A 16,787-nucleotide genomic window follows, 5' to 3' on the forward strand; every position below is an offset into this window, starting at 1 on the left:
CTCTGTCCTAAACAGGGTAATTATATAATTACGTGTAAGTCTTTCCTAAACAGGGTACGTCTGTCCTAAACAAGGTACGTATATAATTTCCTGTGAGTGTGTCAACAGGGTATTGCCTGCACGATTGATTTGATTTGCTAGATAAATTTTGTTTGTACTCTAAGTATACAAAGGCAATAACCCTAACGTGAACTTTCTCTTGCGTGCATTTTGTCCTTTGTCCTAAACATGGTAATACAATTGAGGGTGTTGTCCTAAACAGGATCAGGGTTTCAAACCCTCAGTGGCTCACCTATACCCAAATATTGGTCGAGTACCCACCCAGGATTTCGGTGCAGTGATTCTCACACTGCGCTCAGTATGATTGGTCGATGGTATTTATGGGCAAACGATTGACCATTTACAAGCTATATTGCCCACATAAACGGTTCCAGAAGTCCTTGCACTGAAAACTTATAGTAATAATCACTCTCCCTGTTGTTTATGGACTGGCGAATGGCGTTTGTACCTTCATTTAAAAGTGGCTGTCACTTTACATGGCTTTAAATTTACTAGAAAATCGATATCAGCACCTCGACACTTCTATGAACGCACATTATTCAGTGTTTTTTTTTTTTTAATTCAGCTGAGAAGATGTCGGATAAAAGTTGATTGGGTGGGATGATTGTGGTCGTACTCCAATTCCCTTGTCGGGTAAATGCTTGTGTATTTAGAAATTTAAACGGCGTGATTTCTAGAAACGCTTGGAGGTATATTGATACAAAAAAGTCGACACCAAATAGTAAAGATCGGTAGATTGCCTTATGCTAACCCTCTAAGAACGGCTATGATTGCTTGACTTGTAAGTTGATGTGGCTGGTGTTATGACCAGTTTCATAAGTTATTACTGGAATTAGAAATGTCGAGACAGTTGAAGTGGATTTTCTTTGCTAGAGCGTCAACTTGCTCCAGAATCAAATAAACTGACGGGAGGTGGAGAACAACAGGCGCAAGAATCAAGGGAAGGTAAGGTGGTCTCTACAAAATTTTTTCGTTAATAAACATCAAATGAACAAACAGAGCCAATGGCTCCGCGCAACGGCCGTAATTGAAGTGGGGAGGTTAATTTTAGATATGTCAACCAAACGGTGGAGGGAGACGATGAATCGAAAGTTAGAAGTTATTATAGGAAATACGGTCACACAAATGGCACAACCCTATAACGTCATCCACGAGGGCATTTCCATGTTCAAAATGGCGGTGCAAAAAAATGCGTTGGCAGCGAAGAATATGTCACATTATGATTTCCCGGCACTGGTGATTGCCATCTTGGAATGGCAGGGGGTGGTAAAACTCATTGTAACTCTCGTATGTCGCATTGAAAGGTACTTTGGACAGGACTGATGCTAGTTCAAGCTTGGAAGAAGTGCCGAATGTAAAATTTCATTTCAATGTAGGCAAGGTTAGTCAGTGAATTTCAGTTAAAGGTGACGTTTTGCAAGATGGGCCCATCTTGCCCGCTCGGGATTTCCAGCGTTGGTCCCGCAAGAAAAATTTTCCTTTTTGGTCATATAATAAGTCCTTTATTGACTAAGCTTGATCGGTCAAGGTGGCTGTATATTAGCCTTTTTTGCATTTTTATTGACCTTGACTTGGTCTCGTTCAATAAAAACGCAAAAAAGAACTTGGCCAATATCTAGCCTTCTTGACCTCGCGGTTGGTCAAGACGACATATGCAACCTGGGGTGGGCCAGCCAAAATCAGTAGTTAGGAAATTATAGAGGGCCAATTTTATTTATATTCTAAATAATGAAAAAAGGGGTGAATGGCTGGAATGTAGTGTTTATGGTAAAGGCTGAAAGAAATACGTCTAAATAATACTTAATATAAAAGAGTTAATCCTATAGAAGATGTTCAGAACAGGGGTAGAAATTGGAAGCAGTTTTTGTAGACCTAAATTACGGGTTTAAAAGCATACAGTAAAATAAAGTAGCAAGAACTTCAAAGCCTTGAATGCAAACAGGTCATTCATACAACGACATTTGGATGGTCTTGACTTTTAAATGTACTTGACCTTGAGTTGAACTTTGTGTTCGGGTCAGGTTCAGATCAATTCGCCGAAAATTGTGGATGGGATTTCCAAACCTTACTTGGTCCTAGAGACAAAGAACATGAACGCAACCGTTACAATGGAGACATGGCTGTTTACTGCATCCGCAAAACTTGGAGCGATGGAATTGCTTGACTACTGGAATAAAGGTAGCATGAACAACCAACTGCAATCACAATATCAATATTATCCTTGGTCTCACAAGTTAGTTTTATCTGCAGACACGCAAGTTTTTAAAATTATTTTCTCTGTCTCCGTTGATTGTGGAAGTGAGAGGCCTAATTCAAAAATGAATGTTTTTGTTGTTGTTGTTGTTGGTTTGTTCGTTGTTTCGTTCGTGTTAAAGTAAGTGTCTTTTGTTTCTTTGTACAGTGTACCTTGCTTCACAGTAAAATAAATCAGCCAAATAGGTAAAATCAGCCTTTGTTACCCTAAGACCCATAGGTATCTGCTCTATGGAGAAGTCAAGCTTTAATTAAGGTTTTAGTTTCAGTTACCTAGAAACTGTATTTGCAGAACCTAATTTTCAGCTTTTAACCTTTTGACTAATTTTCAACTTTTAACCTTTTGACTCTTTCTAATTAACTTCCTTGACTTTGTATCATAATTTATTCAAAATGTCTGTTATTTTGTAGATGATGATGGCCTTCCAGTAAAACTGTTATCTTCTGCTCGTAATGATGACCTTATTTCTGTGTCATATAAGCGAGTAAGTGTTCTCTTATTCTTATTGGGTATGTTGCAGATATTGTTAGTTGACATTGTTATTCAGCAGTCAATTTTTTCATTGAACTGTCAGTTATTCTGACGTCGTAGCTTAAAAGCCAAGAACTAAGTCATAGCGCCGAATGCACGTGGACTGGTTCATCCTCTCCCCGTGTTTTCACTGTGAATTTGTCTCATTGAAAGGTTGTCTTGTTCGGAATAACTTAAATCTTTGTGAGACCCAGACTTCAATAAAATAGGAGGGTAAGGGGAAATCGTTAGGGTATACTGGAAAGTCTTTTGAAGTATATATTGCAAAGGTGCTTGACAGTAATTTCCAAACATTGCTCAGAATAAATGAGTCAAATAACCACATTTTTTTGAAGGTGGATCCCAGATGTCCAGAATTCGAATCAACATTTTGCACCATCGAACAGCAATTGAACGTCACCTTCTCAAAGCTTAGAGTTGACTGCCTGCAGACTGCTGTTATGGATTTACAACTGCACGGCCTTGCTCTAGTTTCCAGGTAAAAAACCGATGTGCCCGCTGGGTAGAGCAAGGTCTACAATACTAGTAACTCCCCTTTGCAATGTTGGTTTGCTTGCTAGTTCTATGGCAGTTATTTCTTGTTAAACTGTAAATAATAAAAAATGACCTGTTAGCTTTAAAAATGGGGCCTTTTTGGTGCGTAAAATACCGTCCTATATCAGGGCCAATACAATCCAATTACCGAGCGCTTAATTTGTCCCACTGGAAGAAGTGAGTCCCAGACTGGGCTGGAATAGGCGTTTGATAGGTCTGTTTAGTTTGGCTTCAATTATGCTCAAATAGCTCCACGGGAGGCTGAGTAAGACAATGTCCTACAGGGCTAAGTCGGTACTTTGGGACTGACACTGATCTATTTGATTGACAGTTCACCTTTCCACTGACGACTACTCCTTTTAAGTCAACTTCAATGTCTACGTAAACGATAAATTTTATTGTATAATGCGTACCGTTTTAGTTTGGGAGAGACGACCACCAAGCCAGCTCCAGTCATTCCAGGGGGTTCTGACTCTGGTCAGAAAACAACAAGCACTGTAAGTCTCAAAGTCGAGGCCGCATTGTCAGAAGTGGATCTTCTTGTCAGAGTTTTTCACAAGAGTCTAGCGGAAGTCAAGGTGCGAGGTACGTAATTATTTTTATGTGTGCTGTTTATGTAGGTGAGATGTTCAAAGACACACTCTAAATCAGGAAAGATCTGTTTTAGCCCTACAAATGGGGCCGTTTAGGTGAGAAAAATAAAACCTTTGTCTTGGGTTTAATATGGCTCCCTTAATCAGGGCCATTATAGGCCCACGGGCTGAAATGAATCCCAGCTTGGGCCGGAAAAGTCCTTTGAAGTAGTTGTTTTGGCTTAAATTGTGTTCAAGTGACTCCAGGAGAGGCTAAATCATACTTTGGCCTTTATTGCTAAATCGGCACTTTGAGGCTGAAACAGATCTCCTAAATTTACAGTATAACTAAAGATACCTGAAGATTTTTTCTCAAATACACCAACCATTGTTGCAGATAATCCTCAATCGTATCATTAACTCCATCTTTTTCTTCTTAGGGCTGACAGCAGAATTTTTCCTTTCGGAGAACGAACTTCTTTTGAAGTCAAAGTAAGAGACGCTTCTGATGATGGTTTGTCAGTTTCATATTCAGAGTTTATCTTTTGTTCGTAACTTGAACTTCCCCTCGATCTAAATTCCAAGCTCCACTTGCTTCCACTCTCACTCGTTGCTGAAAGTCCATGTTACTTCCCGAACAAACTCCAGAGAAATATCTAACTCCAGAATGTCTTTGAATGCAAGTGCGGGCATTGGTACGGGCGAAATTTCGGCAAAAAGAAATTTTGCTTCTCGGTGGATGCGAAATTTGGCAAAGGTGGCAGCAAAATTTCGTTTGATTTAACGAAAGTCCGAGGGCCTTGCAGCCAAATTTTGTGGCGAGCTTTCGGCGACTTTTCGCAAGAACAAAGGACAAAATTCGGCGAACTTCGCGCTCATTTCTTTTACACAGTATACTGTACCTTTCAGTTTACCGCCATGCCGGAGGAGACAATATTATAGGTTCAAAAGTTTGGTAGCTGAGTACAGTCTTTATGTCTATCTTGTTACAGGCAGAGGGACCTTTCAGTTATTGACCTTAATGCCGCTACGTATTATCCCAAGGTACGGAATAGTCCATAGTCTCGTACTCATCCACTCAGCTTAATTTTAGTTTACTGACAGAGTTTGTGTTTGGATCCGATCCTTACAGTGGCCATTGAAGCGAAGGCTTATGAGCAATGCTCTTGTGTGGTGCTGAGAGGCCGTAAAATGAAATTTCAATGTTTTCGTGTTTACTTTGTCTTAATGAAGGTTTGTCTGTCCTTACCACAGGGTAAAGGACAGTAATATAGGAAAATTGATTACATGAAGAGGGAATTGCACGTTCAAATGTCACGGAAAGTTGATATCAGAGTCCTTGGCCCGTAATTTGTACCATGTGGGACCACTAACGCGAAAAAAAATGAACTGTAAAAAGACCTGGCATGATATTTTCCCGCCATTTATGACTGCGTTGTTTGATTTTGTTTCAGATTATTTCAGTTGAAAACGAAAATGTATTTGACTTCGAGGTAAGACCATCGTAATATTCAATTTAATTTTTTTGTCTGTCCTAATTGTTTTGTTGCCTCACTATGTCTTACGGATTTCTTGAAGCGAAACCAGGTTTAAGAAAAGAAAGCTTAATGAACGACTTTAGCAAGTAATTAAGGTGAATTTTAACCTTTATTTGTGCTGGAAAAATTACTTATTGTAATTTGATTACCCACGAAGCACTTAGGAATTCTTAAGAACTCCTTCAAACATGTCCGTGAGTTCCAGATCGAATTGAAATTTGGAAGTGTTGGCTTTTGAGGAGAGGGGAAAACCAAAGCACCCGGAAAAAAGCCTCTCGCAGCAACGAAGAGAACTCACAACAGACTCACCCCACATATGGCGTCAACGTCAGGACTTGAACCCGGCCCACTGTTCTCTCCACTACGCTATCCTTGTTCCCCAGGAAGAAAAAAATTGTGAGAAACTTTTGGAAAGAAACAAATTTTAAACCACTTTAAACTGAACAGATTCTAGTCATGTTAAGTCTTTTGTTTATATGGGGTATTAAGTTATGTTCGCATTGTATTGAAAGAATGAGTTGAAATCCCGTTTTCAAACAGTTCATTGATTTACTTGGATCTTTGATTAAGGATGTATACTTGATTAGAAGAAGCTTCTTCTCACTTTTTGTCTTTTTCAGTTTAATTACATGTTCAGCAACGAAAAACCATCGACAACAGATGGCTTGACCCCAGATGAACGTACAAAGCCCGATGGGAAATTAAAACTCTCGATTGGCAAGATAAATGTCGTTTTCGTTTACAGATTTATTGCTGAGCTGATGGTAAATGCTCTTGTTTCTGTAACTATAATGATGTGAAACTTAGGGGCTGGTTACGTGGAGGGAGGAAGATCCTAGGACGAAAGATCCTAGGAGGCGAAACAACTTTCGTTGGGTTCACATGCAGAAATTTCGGTCCGTGTGGTTAACAATAGAGAAGGAATTAAAGATTAAGTTACCCTTTGAACGATCCGCCGCCATTCTTGTTCTATTTGTCCGTAGTACTAGGATCTTCCTAGCGAAAGCAGTTTACATGGTGCTAGGATCTTCCTACCTCTCAGCTAGGAAGATCCTAGCTCTAGGGACAAGCCAACTTTTTGCACGTAAACTGAATACAGAAAACATATAGCACGAGGATGATCTGCCTTCTAGAATCTCCCTGGTGCTAGGATCTTCCTCTCTCCATGTAAACAGCCCCTTAATATGTGTCTGTCATGTTATAACAGAATGGCCTTTTAATTTTTTTTATTTTGTCTTGAAACATTGTCTTTGTGTAGTAGCTGCTCTCACCATTAATGTACTTTCCCCTTACAGAACTTCGTTGCACCGTTAACAAGCCCTCAGTCCACGCAGTATGTTCAAGAGACAGCGCAAAGAACGGTAACAGGACAGGTATGGTAAGCTTTATCTCACTTCAATTTATCATTGACTGAGCCGTTGATTAAGGGGCTTAAAATATGTCACGAACACTCTTTTGAAGCCTGGCTAAGGAGTTTAACTCGGGAAAAACTCCTGAGCCATATAATTTGACCGCCATACTACAGTTCTGACCCGGTACTGACCACTCGGCTACCTCCTTTCTTACTTTTGTTGTGGTATTTCTGTAGGTGGAGGCTATTCAAAGTCAGGGGACCCGTATTGGTTTGGAAGTAGCATTAAGCGCTCCACTGGTGATAATTCCTTGTAATTCGCACTCAGCGGACATGCTACTCGTGGATCTGGGACACTTGGAAGTTCAAAATGACTTTGATTTTCTGCCATTACCTAAAGAGCACAGTGACGAGGAGGCTGTGTTCGATGTCATCGAACTGTCCTTGCAGTCCGTGCAGCTATCAAGGTAAGTTTCTGTCACAGTTTCTGTAAACGTCGTGGTCTTGTTACCCGGTTGTCCTCGGCCTTTACGACTTTTTTCGGAAAGCTTTTTATTACAAGTCCGACAAAACATTGAATTAAATAATGGCGAAAATGAAACATCATATAACTGGCAACGAAAGGCATATGCGGGAGCTTTTTTGGTAACAAAATGTAGAAACACCTGGCCGACTCACTAAAAGTTGTCCAAAGTACAAATATTTTGGGGTAAAAAAAAACATAAAAAAGAAAAGCAGAGGGACCTAAAATGTCGCGCCCGAACTATTTAAACCATAACTGATGAATGTGCCCCAGGTTTTCCCCTCAACCAGTTGCTTTATCTCGTGGATAGCATTGTCTACCTTTTGAACTACAGGGGCCTGATCAGTGTAACATGGTACTGAATTCATTTTGTCAGTTGGCCTAAAAAGCGCAATAGATTAGAGCGTTAAGCCGTTTATCGCAAAGGTGAGGGTTCGAGTACTGTTCCAGCCTCCTGTTGTGTCTCTAGCCGTTCAATGTTAGGTTGACCACAAAGCTTGGAGAATCAGATTTACCGTTCATACGATGCGTAGTTTAACGAGTAAATAAGTCGTGAACGTTTCGAAGAGTGTACATTTTGTCACCAAAAATGCCTAACTATCTTACACCGCATTATGCATGGCCCTTGCAGGGTGCAAAGAAAGCCACATTTCCAACTTGCCATTCGGGCAAGCTGAAGCTAACATTTACTAGCCCAGATATCATTTCAACTAGCCCCAAAAACGTTTTGATGAGCAGATTGATTTCGCAGTTCTTCTGTAATTTGAATTCCTCAAAAAATTCACTTACCCGTCGGGCAAGTTGCTAACATAATTCACTAGCCTGATAGCAAACTTCACTAGCCCCGAGCTATCGGACACTACTTTCTTTGCACGCTGCCTTGTATGGAATCCACATCTTACTAAGTCAAAGTGACTCATTGTTTTCTGGATCCTGTTGTTTAGAGACATTGCATATCAGTTTCATTCTCGCCAGCTGTAATGTCACATTTAACAGCTTGTCTCGGAAGTGCTGGGCGGCTCGTTGTAAGTCCTTATTTAGGATGTGAAGGATAGATTGTATTTATAAGAAATTAGCATTGGGTGTAAATAAAGTTGAAAGATAGTTGTTGCTATTGGTTTCTCTTGTTTAACCAAGAGAGAATAAATTTAAACTGAAGGCTTTTGACTGAAGCAATTTAATTGGTAAACTTGCTGCTGTAAACTGTAACTTTATTTTTGAATTTCTTTTTTTGATGAAGAGGCGTTATGGATTTAAGTTCGTCTGCCGTTACCAAGCGGTACCTCATCGAGCCAATAAAACTTGATGCCACTATTAAACGGTCTTTACAACCCCCCGGTCCTGCCGTTCCCATCATCGAATGCTCAGCAACACTGGATTTTGTTAAGGTATTTTGCAGCAACATCTCAGTTTTATTGCTTACATCATTTCGTATTTAGTCGTTGAAAGCCCTTACCTTTTTGTCAATTTTTCTCGTTCAGTCTTGGACGTAAATCCCTGCTTGGAGCTTCCTAGCTCATTTCTGTGATAGTCTGGTTTGTGCCAGTAATCCCAGTTTAAGATCGTCTGGGCCATGAAAAATTGAGATTATGAGGAATTTTTCATAAATTGTCAATGGCTTTCTTATTTATTGACTACCGATGAAACGCAACGTCAACCTAGAAATTGCTTCACGTGAACCATATATATATCTAACGAACATCATTTGTCAAAACTATAAGTAACAAAGATAAACGTTGAAGAACTGTTAGGCTGAATAGTTTTCATAAACCCCAGATGCAATCCGTTTGAATCTTCTTCATTTATCCCTCTGTGCCTTCGTTTGTATTTCCTATCTAACTTAAGTATTCCTTTCCTGTTATAAGTGGCTTTTTGTATTTCACCCAATTTAATTGGCAATTCCCTGTGACTGAATTTGGCTAAATTTCGTGAAACAGCTCGATCCTTTGAATTTTGCTTAAAGAACTAGAATAATACCGTTCAATTTTTTTCTTTCTTTATAGATGAATCTAGGACAGCAAGACTACCAACTACTAACGACACTTTTTCAGGAAAATTTGAAAGAGAGTGGGGATCATTTTGTGCAGCCAGGTAAATTCTTGGTATGACGTGCTCGTCAATTCCAAAAGTTTTAAATCTTACTTGCCTTCTTTTCTACCCTTTATTGTTGTTGTTGTTGTTGTTACCAACTTGTCGCTGTATTGACCAGTTTCGACTTACTTTTGTGAATTTTGCTTGTTCTATATTGTAGAACAGCAACCAACACCTGAAAGCGTCACTGAGGAGCAATCTGAACATCCAGAACCTTCAGTAGCTGATACAACAGGTATCTATTTTTTTTTAAAGATTCTGGAACAGCTTGCGTAAAACAATTACTTATGTTATGATCCTTGTAGCTGGTTTAACACTGCTATTTACCTTTTGAAATGCAATTTGCTTTAAAGTCTTTGCTTAAGTTTTATTCCGTACCTTTTAAGTCATTTTGCCTCGAAACTTCATTGGATCGTTTCCTATCTCAACCGTATGGCCAGTTATCATCATCACTCTTGTCCTTGGCGCTGAGGGGTGTATAGGGTAATGGTCACTTTCTTGGGTTTTTGTCACAAAACATTATTTATCACGTCAAGGTTTTCAGCCCTATATCCTCACTCCCAAACTTAAGTGCCGGGGACAAGTATTAAATACTAACGAGCACCCAAGTCAAACTCTTTATTTTTAACGCCCACTTTGTTAGTTACGTATGACCCACGTTAGATGTCATGCGACCATAGGGGACTGAGTTTAGTCTCATTCTTAAATAAGTAGCCTACACAGCAAGGCAGGACGTGCGTGACTATAGACTACCGCAAATATTATCTTATGAAGGTCATTGAACCTCGCAAGCCATTGAACGACAATATGCAACCAGTCTCAAGGGAGGTGTATCCCCAACAGTCCGTGATTAATTGCCCATTTTATCTCTGACATGTTATCGCCAACGACATTTTGGATTTCCATTTCTTCGATTGTCCCTCGGGCATTTAAAAGCACTTCAAAGGTTATTGACACGACATTGCAACTAATAATTTGTCTCTACATAGAGCAAGGTGTACCCGAACAAGCGTCTGACTCTGTATGGGATGAGATGGTCTTTTCATTCGACCTTGCTGGAGCAAGTCTTACTTTGTACAGTGACGAACGCGTCCTGGTGAGTCTCATGTCATTGCAACACTTCAGCTGTTTCTGTGGTATCCATTCTGTAGGGCTATCCCTATTAAGTAATCTTTGGTACGCTATACGTGAATGTGCTCTTTCGTATTCTGAAGTAAGAATGGAAAGAAACAGGTGCGTAGGGTGAGATTTTGAAAATACACGCACGGAAGAAAAGTTAGAGCAGCGTTAAGGCGTTCCAAATTAGGGCGTCTGGGGGTATACTGCCCCAGAAAATACCGTGTTTTTCCTTTACAGTATAAGTAAGAACGAAATTGTAGTAGTTAGTTGTTTATTTTACCCATCTCTAGTGTTATCGCTAAGGTGCGGTGTAAGCATAGGGCGAGATGTGTAGCCTTCAAATAGGCAAACTCTGTTACAACGCCACCAATATCATGATCCTTGTGTTTTTACACGTGCAGGATTGCAGGAGAGCTCAATCTCTCGTTTGTCAACCCACTATAAAGTTTCTTGCCGTCCGGTTGTGGAATAATAAAAGGATAAAGGAAATACTAACACACACACCAATATCATGTGAAATGTTTACCAATCATCCCGATTTAATGACAAAAATGCTATCAGGAAAATTTTTTTTCCAGATTTCAGCTGTACGCACGGGCAAGCAACGCTCCTAAGAAAGTTTGCCAGCTTTGACAATCAAATTGGCTGAACGAGAGATTCCTAGACTTGATTTTAGTTCATTGTTATTTGAGAATAAGGCCAAAGATACTATTACTTAACAGTTAATGAATGAGGCTGAGTATCTTATGAAGAATTTTGGAGATCGAGGAGGGTGTTATCCGCCTCGGCCTACGGCCTCGACGGATAACACCCTCCGAGATCTCCATAATTCTTCATATGATACGAAAGCCGAATTCAATAACTGTTTTATTATTCATTCAAAATAATTTCTAGTTTAAAAACATAGCTAAAACATGCTTACCTCCATCGATCCATCGATGTTCAGTTCATCTTCGATAGTGTACGTTTATGTTTGTCCAGCTCCGCAAATATTCTCCAAATAGCAGATGTCGCCGTTCGAGTTGTCTTCTTGCTGTTCTTGCCATGTATTTAGCTATTTTTTCGCCTAGTTCTTACTCTTGAAACGATTTAAAGACATGCATTACCGTGGATTACACCTGAATAATTCTTAATTGAAATTATCGTGCCACAAAGAACAAAAGAAAAAAATTCCAAACCTTGGTTGGAAGAGCACAATGTTCCACTTATTTTTTTTTTAATGTGTTCATGTTCGTAAAAATTACCCCTTGCTTAAAGTAAATGTGTTTTGTATTTGTTGATGTTGCAGGATCCATTTGACTCTCAGTCGTCATTTTTTGAGCCAGCAACTAAACTGTGTTTGTGTGAAGTTGAGAAAAGTCTTGTTACGGTGGTCTTACCCAGTGACCGCTCTGTTCAAGTTCACTGTGTGCTTAATGGATGTGTGGTTGAAGACGCCCGCCAAGGATCAATTTCTGCCTTTCCAAGGTTAAAGCTTTACTCATTGAATGTAAAATCCAGATATCATTGTGTGTCGAATCACATTAGAGTGATAATGTCCTAATTTTTCGTAATCAGGGAATAAGACTGGCACACTTTATTCGTTTTAATTCAGCGCACCAAAGTAAAGGGATTGCAAGTGCTAATTTTGCATGATGTCCAGATTAGGTTTTTTTTACTATTAAATTTTGTAAAAGTGTTGCTGGTAGATGAAATAAGTCGCAAACAGTGTTGGTGACAGTGTAAATCAAAAGTAGAGACGTAAAGTAAAAATAAATAGACTGTATGAGGATTCCGAGCTATATGTTTCAAACAACTGATCGAGCTTTTTTTATCGACAAGCCAACTTAACGTAACATAAGCACGGGAAAGTAAACAACAGGTGAATAGAGTTAACCTTAAACATGTCATCTAGGCACACAAATTTTTGTAGAAACGTCTTGCCCGACAAGGTGAAGAGCACAACAGGAAATACTTGCTTGGTTCTCTAAGATTTCATTTTTTTCTTTCTCATCTATAAGGATAATCGACAAGAAGACAATGACACGTTCCAGTTCTGTAAAATCTTTACCTCCTGAGGAAATGTGCGACATTATATTCTGCATGTTGCCATCTGGCGAAATGAAAGGTTTGTCTAGTTTGCTGAGTCTTTTTAGTTTGCATTTCGACATATTTATCATCGGAGCAGACTGCAAAAACCTATCACCATCACGTTGGTGGAGAACCCAGGTCTCGATCCTGATGTAGTAAAATGATGAGTTTACTGATTAGTAAAAATAAAAATATTGTTCTAGTGAGGGCTTAAACTGCGGATAAAGGATAAATTTGCAAACCAAACTTTCGCCTATCAATTTTATTTTTTTACCTTTTTTTTTCTGTTTTACCAGCTTTTTCTGGACACAGGCCTGCCCAGAGGGAATGTGCACGAACAGGACTCAGGTCCCATGCGAGGTGCCATCCCTACCCAATCCCATTACCCGTAAAGGTTGGCCACACCACCGGGGTCTACGACCCCTACTCTTTTCGAATAGTGATGTGGGTTCTTTTACGTCCCACAAGAATAAATCAGTGAAGGTGCTGTGAGACGGGACCTACGGTTCTTCGTCCTTATCCGAGAAGACTAGAGAGTCTAACCATTTGCAGATCTCATTACAAAGGCAGCACTTTCTTCTCAGTTATTTTAAAACCCCTCCCGCTCGGCAGACCGGCGCTCTCCCAACTGAGCTAACCAGGCAGTGGATATGTTTTAATCAGCAGTTTAAGGCCTCACTAGAACAATATTTCATGCTGCTGAAGGAAAACATGCATAGGTCACTGAATAGTGCGATAAGTTGTGAATTTTTGAACTCCAATACGGTGTTAACTTTGAAGAATGTAATAGAGTATTTATATTGTTTTTCTGTTTTTTCGCAGTGGACATCTCACTAACTTTCAAGAATGTAATAGAGTGTTTATATTGTTTTTCTGTTTTTTCGCAGTGGACATCTCACTACAAAATGCAACCATATTTGTTAACTTCCCCTTTTTATTCCTTCTGTTGGAGTTCGTCACCTCTCCAACACCTGCTATCCAAAAGCAACATGATCTAGTCACAACGGCCAGCCAAACCTCTCTGGATACTTTTGTCCCTCCTAACGCCATAAGCACTGGAACGGAAGTTAGAGATGTCCCAACGCGAGAGCAAGAACGAGGAGGTATAAGCCGACCGGAGGCTGTTAGCCAAGTGGATGCTGCCGTTACTTCCAGTCAAGCGAGTCTAAAGATTGTTGCTCACGGTGTTGTGAAGGATCCTGACATTGTTTTACTCTCTGATGCCACCAACAAAGACAGCGAGGCCCTTATTGTTCAGGTGAGTTAACGTGAAGTTTCAAAAGAAATAAAATGCTCTGAAGTTTCAAAAATTCTGTGTAATGTCGCTCCTTGGGCTTAAGCGATTGCTTTGAAGCAATTGACTATTGTAGTGCTATTCTTCAAGCCAAGATAAGAGAGGTCTATACATCAATTGGAGTTTTTCACTTGAATTTCCGAATACTTTCTTTGTTTTCATATTAGAACTATTCATCTGATGTATTCGTTTGACTCTGCAGGGTACTGAAGGCAGAGAGTTCTGGCGACACACGTCAGAACCCGAAATTAAAAAGCTTCGTCTTAGTAATACTCAGCTACACTTGTACCGCACTTACGTCGTAAAAGAATTTGGGAACCAAAAGTCCGAACGCCTTTTCTTTGTTTTGTCAGCCTTTTCGTTTCTTGACTTGCATGCAGTTTAAACTTCCCTGCTGGCTGAGGTATCTCACGGTAAGAGAAGAATGAGAGGAAAGCGAGAGACCTTTGCCGGCCTCCGATGCGTTTTCAATCACGCAAGCACTTACGTTTCCTTAACAACCAGTAACGTTTTAGTCACGTGCGACACAACTTACAAAACCGGTTTGCGCGGCAACAACTGTGGGCTCAGAAATTTTTGCGTGCAGTCTCAAAAGGCATTCTCAACCGGCATCCCACCTTAAACGAAACCGGTTTTGGAAACCAGTAAGTTTCGGCCACAAATTTGGTCGGCGGCTGCATGAAAGAACGCGTCGGAGGCCGGCAGAGGTCTGTCTCTTTCCTATTGTTTTTCTCTCTCCGTGACAGACCTCCGCTAGTAGGGAGCGTTTAAACATATTATGTAGTTCTAACTTCCTTTTTACCGACAAATTCTTTGTCCATGGATGTATTTAGTCTTATCTTTCATCTTTTTTTTTTTACCTTTTTTTGCCAGGCGGAGGTGGAATTTGATTTCAATATGGATAACGGAAAACAGGAACTTTTCTCGAAACTATCAAGGCTTCAGATGCAGGCGTCACAATTTCCAGACGTTAAATCCACATCTTACAAGGTGACAGAAAGTTCTTTGTTTATTTTACAGTAGTCCGATCACAATGGCAGTGCGATGTACCTAAACCTAAGAGGGGGTTTCCATTGTTTTACTAAAAATTTTTCTTCCGTTTTTATTAGCAAACGTTTGTCCTAAAAGTACTTTACTAAAATAATAAGTATACAATGTGCTTTAATACTGAAGTGGAAAAAAGCAGTGATTGTCAATGAAAATGTAAGTATCGTAACCCGGCAATTGTTTTCCAAAGCGAATCAGCCGCTCGACAACTTTAACGTTTACGCAATCACCGCTCATCGATGAGTTGCTACCCTCATAACCAGATGTATAATACTTCGTCCTATACTCTACGGAATGTGCCCAACATCACGTGCTCAGTTACTTTTTATTTGAAAGGAGAATTGAGCTATCCTCGAGGTTATTGCATGAATCAACTCGTACAAAGACCCGTTTTGTTTTTCAGGTTTTGAACCCATGTTCACTAACGTTTAAGTACCTGATGCCTGCTAGTATTGATGGTGGACAAGACATAGATATTGAATTGGAAAAGATGTTATTTGAATTCTCGCCAGGGCTTCTCACAACTGTCACTAATGTAGTAACAGCTTTCACAAGTCTGCAGAAGGTGTGTGCGTTTGTGTGTGTGTGTTTTTGTAGTAATTTCTGATATAAGAGTAGTCAGAATCTCGTGGGTTGAAGTAGACGACCATTAAAAGAGACGCACCCTGTGCGGACTCCAAAGGGTTTAAGATGTCGCTATCATGATCATAAACAGGGTGATTTCACTGAATAGAACTTTTAATAGTTGGGCGGTGAATACCGAAGCTGAGGGGATTCAAGTCTAGGTTTGACCTTTCTCATGCTTTTAGGTTGATCAAAGCATTCAGACGATTGGACATGAGGTTATTACTCCTCCAGATGACTTATGGGATTCCAAACCTGCCTCGCCCGAGTACTGGTATAAAAAGGAGGGTAAGTTTAAACCACTTACATTGCCATCTCGTCACTATTCTGACGGGGTCAGACATTCTTTTCTGACCTCTTTCGAAGGGTCTCTGTTCTCTTCGTTTCTTTGGAGTCCAAGAGAATCCCTTTAAACGAGGGGTACACTTTATAACAAGAAGCAAAAGCAAGGCAAAAGCTTGATGTTAACGAGGAAATGTGTTAACGCCGATTCACGCCCAGATTGAACTAGTGCTTAGAAACCTAGTATCATATCGAATATCATCATGTCGGCAGTTTACATTATAATTGCAAGTGATGGGTCTTTTTGCGTTGTTAGCTGTAATCCGTTTAAACCCCAATATCCACATAGAAATTCGCCACACTGATGTCCGTACAAGAATTACTTGAAGGTCAAAGTATTTTTCCTTTGGTGATCGCCTTTCCTCTTGGCCATGTAATGATATTGTTTGGAGAAAAGTATGTTAGTCACTCTTAGGACTTAATGGGTTAACTCACCAGATTTCACATTTTTGTGTTTCGTCGTTACTAACGCCGAGTTTTAGACTTAAACGGTAGTAGTATAGGAAATGATTCCTTCTGGCTCACTTTAACATTTTTTTCTGGCTCAACTCACAAAGTCGCTCCTCTTGTTCTCTCATTCACTCGTTTCTCTCGTTTCGCTCGTTTCACTCGCTTACTCGCTTACTCGCTCATTCGCTCTCAAGTAGTCGCTCTTTTGTTCGAAGAGCCAGAAAAAAATGTTAAAGTGATCCAGAAGTAATCATTTCCTATACTACACTGTAGTAAATTATTTACTATACTACACTGTAGTAAAATAAGACTATTCTATTAATATGATTATATTATTTTAAGCTTGACCATGGAATCCATTCTTTACAACCGTATGCATTTTTAAAC

At 39.8% G+C, this 16,787-nt stretch overlaps 1 protein-coding gene across 1 annotated transcript in view; it reads left to right on the forward strand.

The window, feature by feature from the left end:
- The window catches only part of LOC140951856 (intermembrane lipid transfer protein VPS13C-like), a 139,190-nt gene that overhangs the window by 35,647 nt on the left and 86,756 nt on the right, over positions 1–16,787 (forward strand). The window contains exons 48-69 of the mRNA XM_073401220.1: positions 934–1,005; positions 1,365–1,441; positions 2,082–2,238; positions 2,725–2,798; positions 3,181–3,323; positions 3,801–3,964; positions 4,392–4,443; positions 4,944–4,995; positions 5,406–5,444; positions 6,110–6,253; positions 6,785–6,862; positions 7,078–7,307; positions 8,604–8,751; positions 9,367–9,454; positions 9,615–9,689; positions 10,444–10,550; positions 11,862–12,040; positions 12,574–12,680; positions 13,531–13,901; positions 14,811–14,927; positions 15,388–15,549; positions 15,794–15,896. Of these exons, the coding sequence (XP_073257321.1) occupies positions 934–1,005; positions 1,365–1,441; positions 2,082–2,238; positions 2,725–2,798; positions 3,181–3,323; positions 3,801–3,964; positions 4,392–4,443; positions 4,944–4,995; positions 5,406–5,444; positions 6,110–6,253; positions 6,785–6,862; positions 7,078–7,307; positions 8,604–8,751; positions 9,367–9,454; positions 9,615–9,689; positions 10,444–10,550; positions 11,862–12,040; positions 12,574–12,680; positions 13,531–13,901; positions 14,811–14,927; positions 15,388–15,549; positions 15,794–15,896 (2,739 nt within the window). The remainder of the gene's footprint in view (positions 1–933; positions 1,006–1,364; positions 1,442–2,081; positions 2,239–2,724; positions 2,799–3,180; positions 3,324–3,800; positions 3,965–4,391; positions 4,444–4,943; positions 4,996–5,405; positions 5,445–6,109; positions 6,254–6,784; positions 6,863–7,077; positions 7,308–8,603; positions 8,752–9,366; positions 9,455–9,614; positions 9,690–10,443; positions 10,551–11,861; positions 12,041–12,573; positions 12,681–13,530; positions 13,902–14,810; positions 14,928–15,387; positions 15,550–15,793; positions 15,897–16,787) is intronic.

Source organism: Porites lutea, chromosome 1 (genome assembly GCF_958299795.1).
Source record: "Porites lutea chromosome 1, jaPorLute2.1, whole genome shotgun sequence".
NCBI lineage: Eukaryota > Metazoa > Cnidaria > Anthozoa > Scleractinia > Poritidae > Porites > Porites lutea.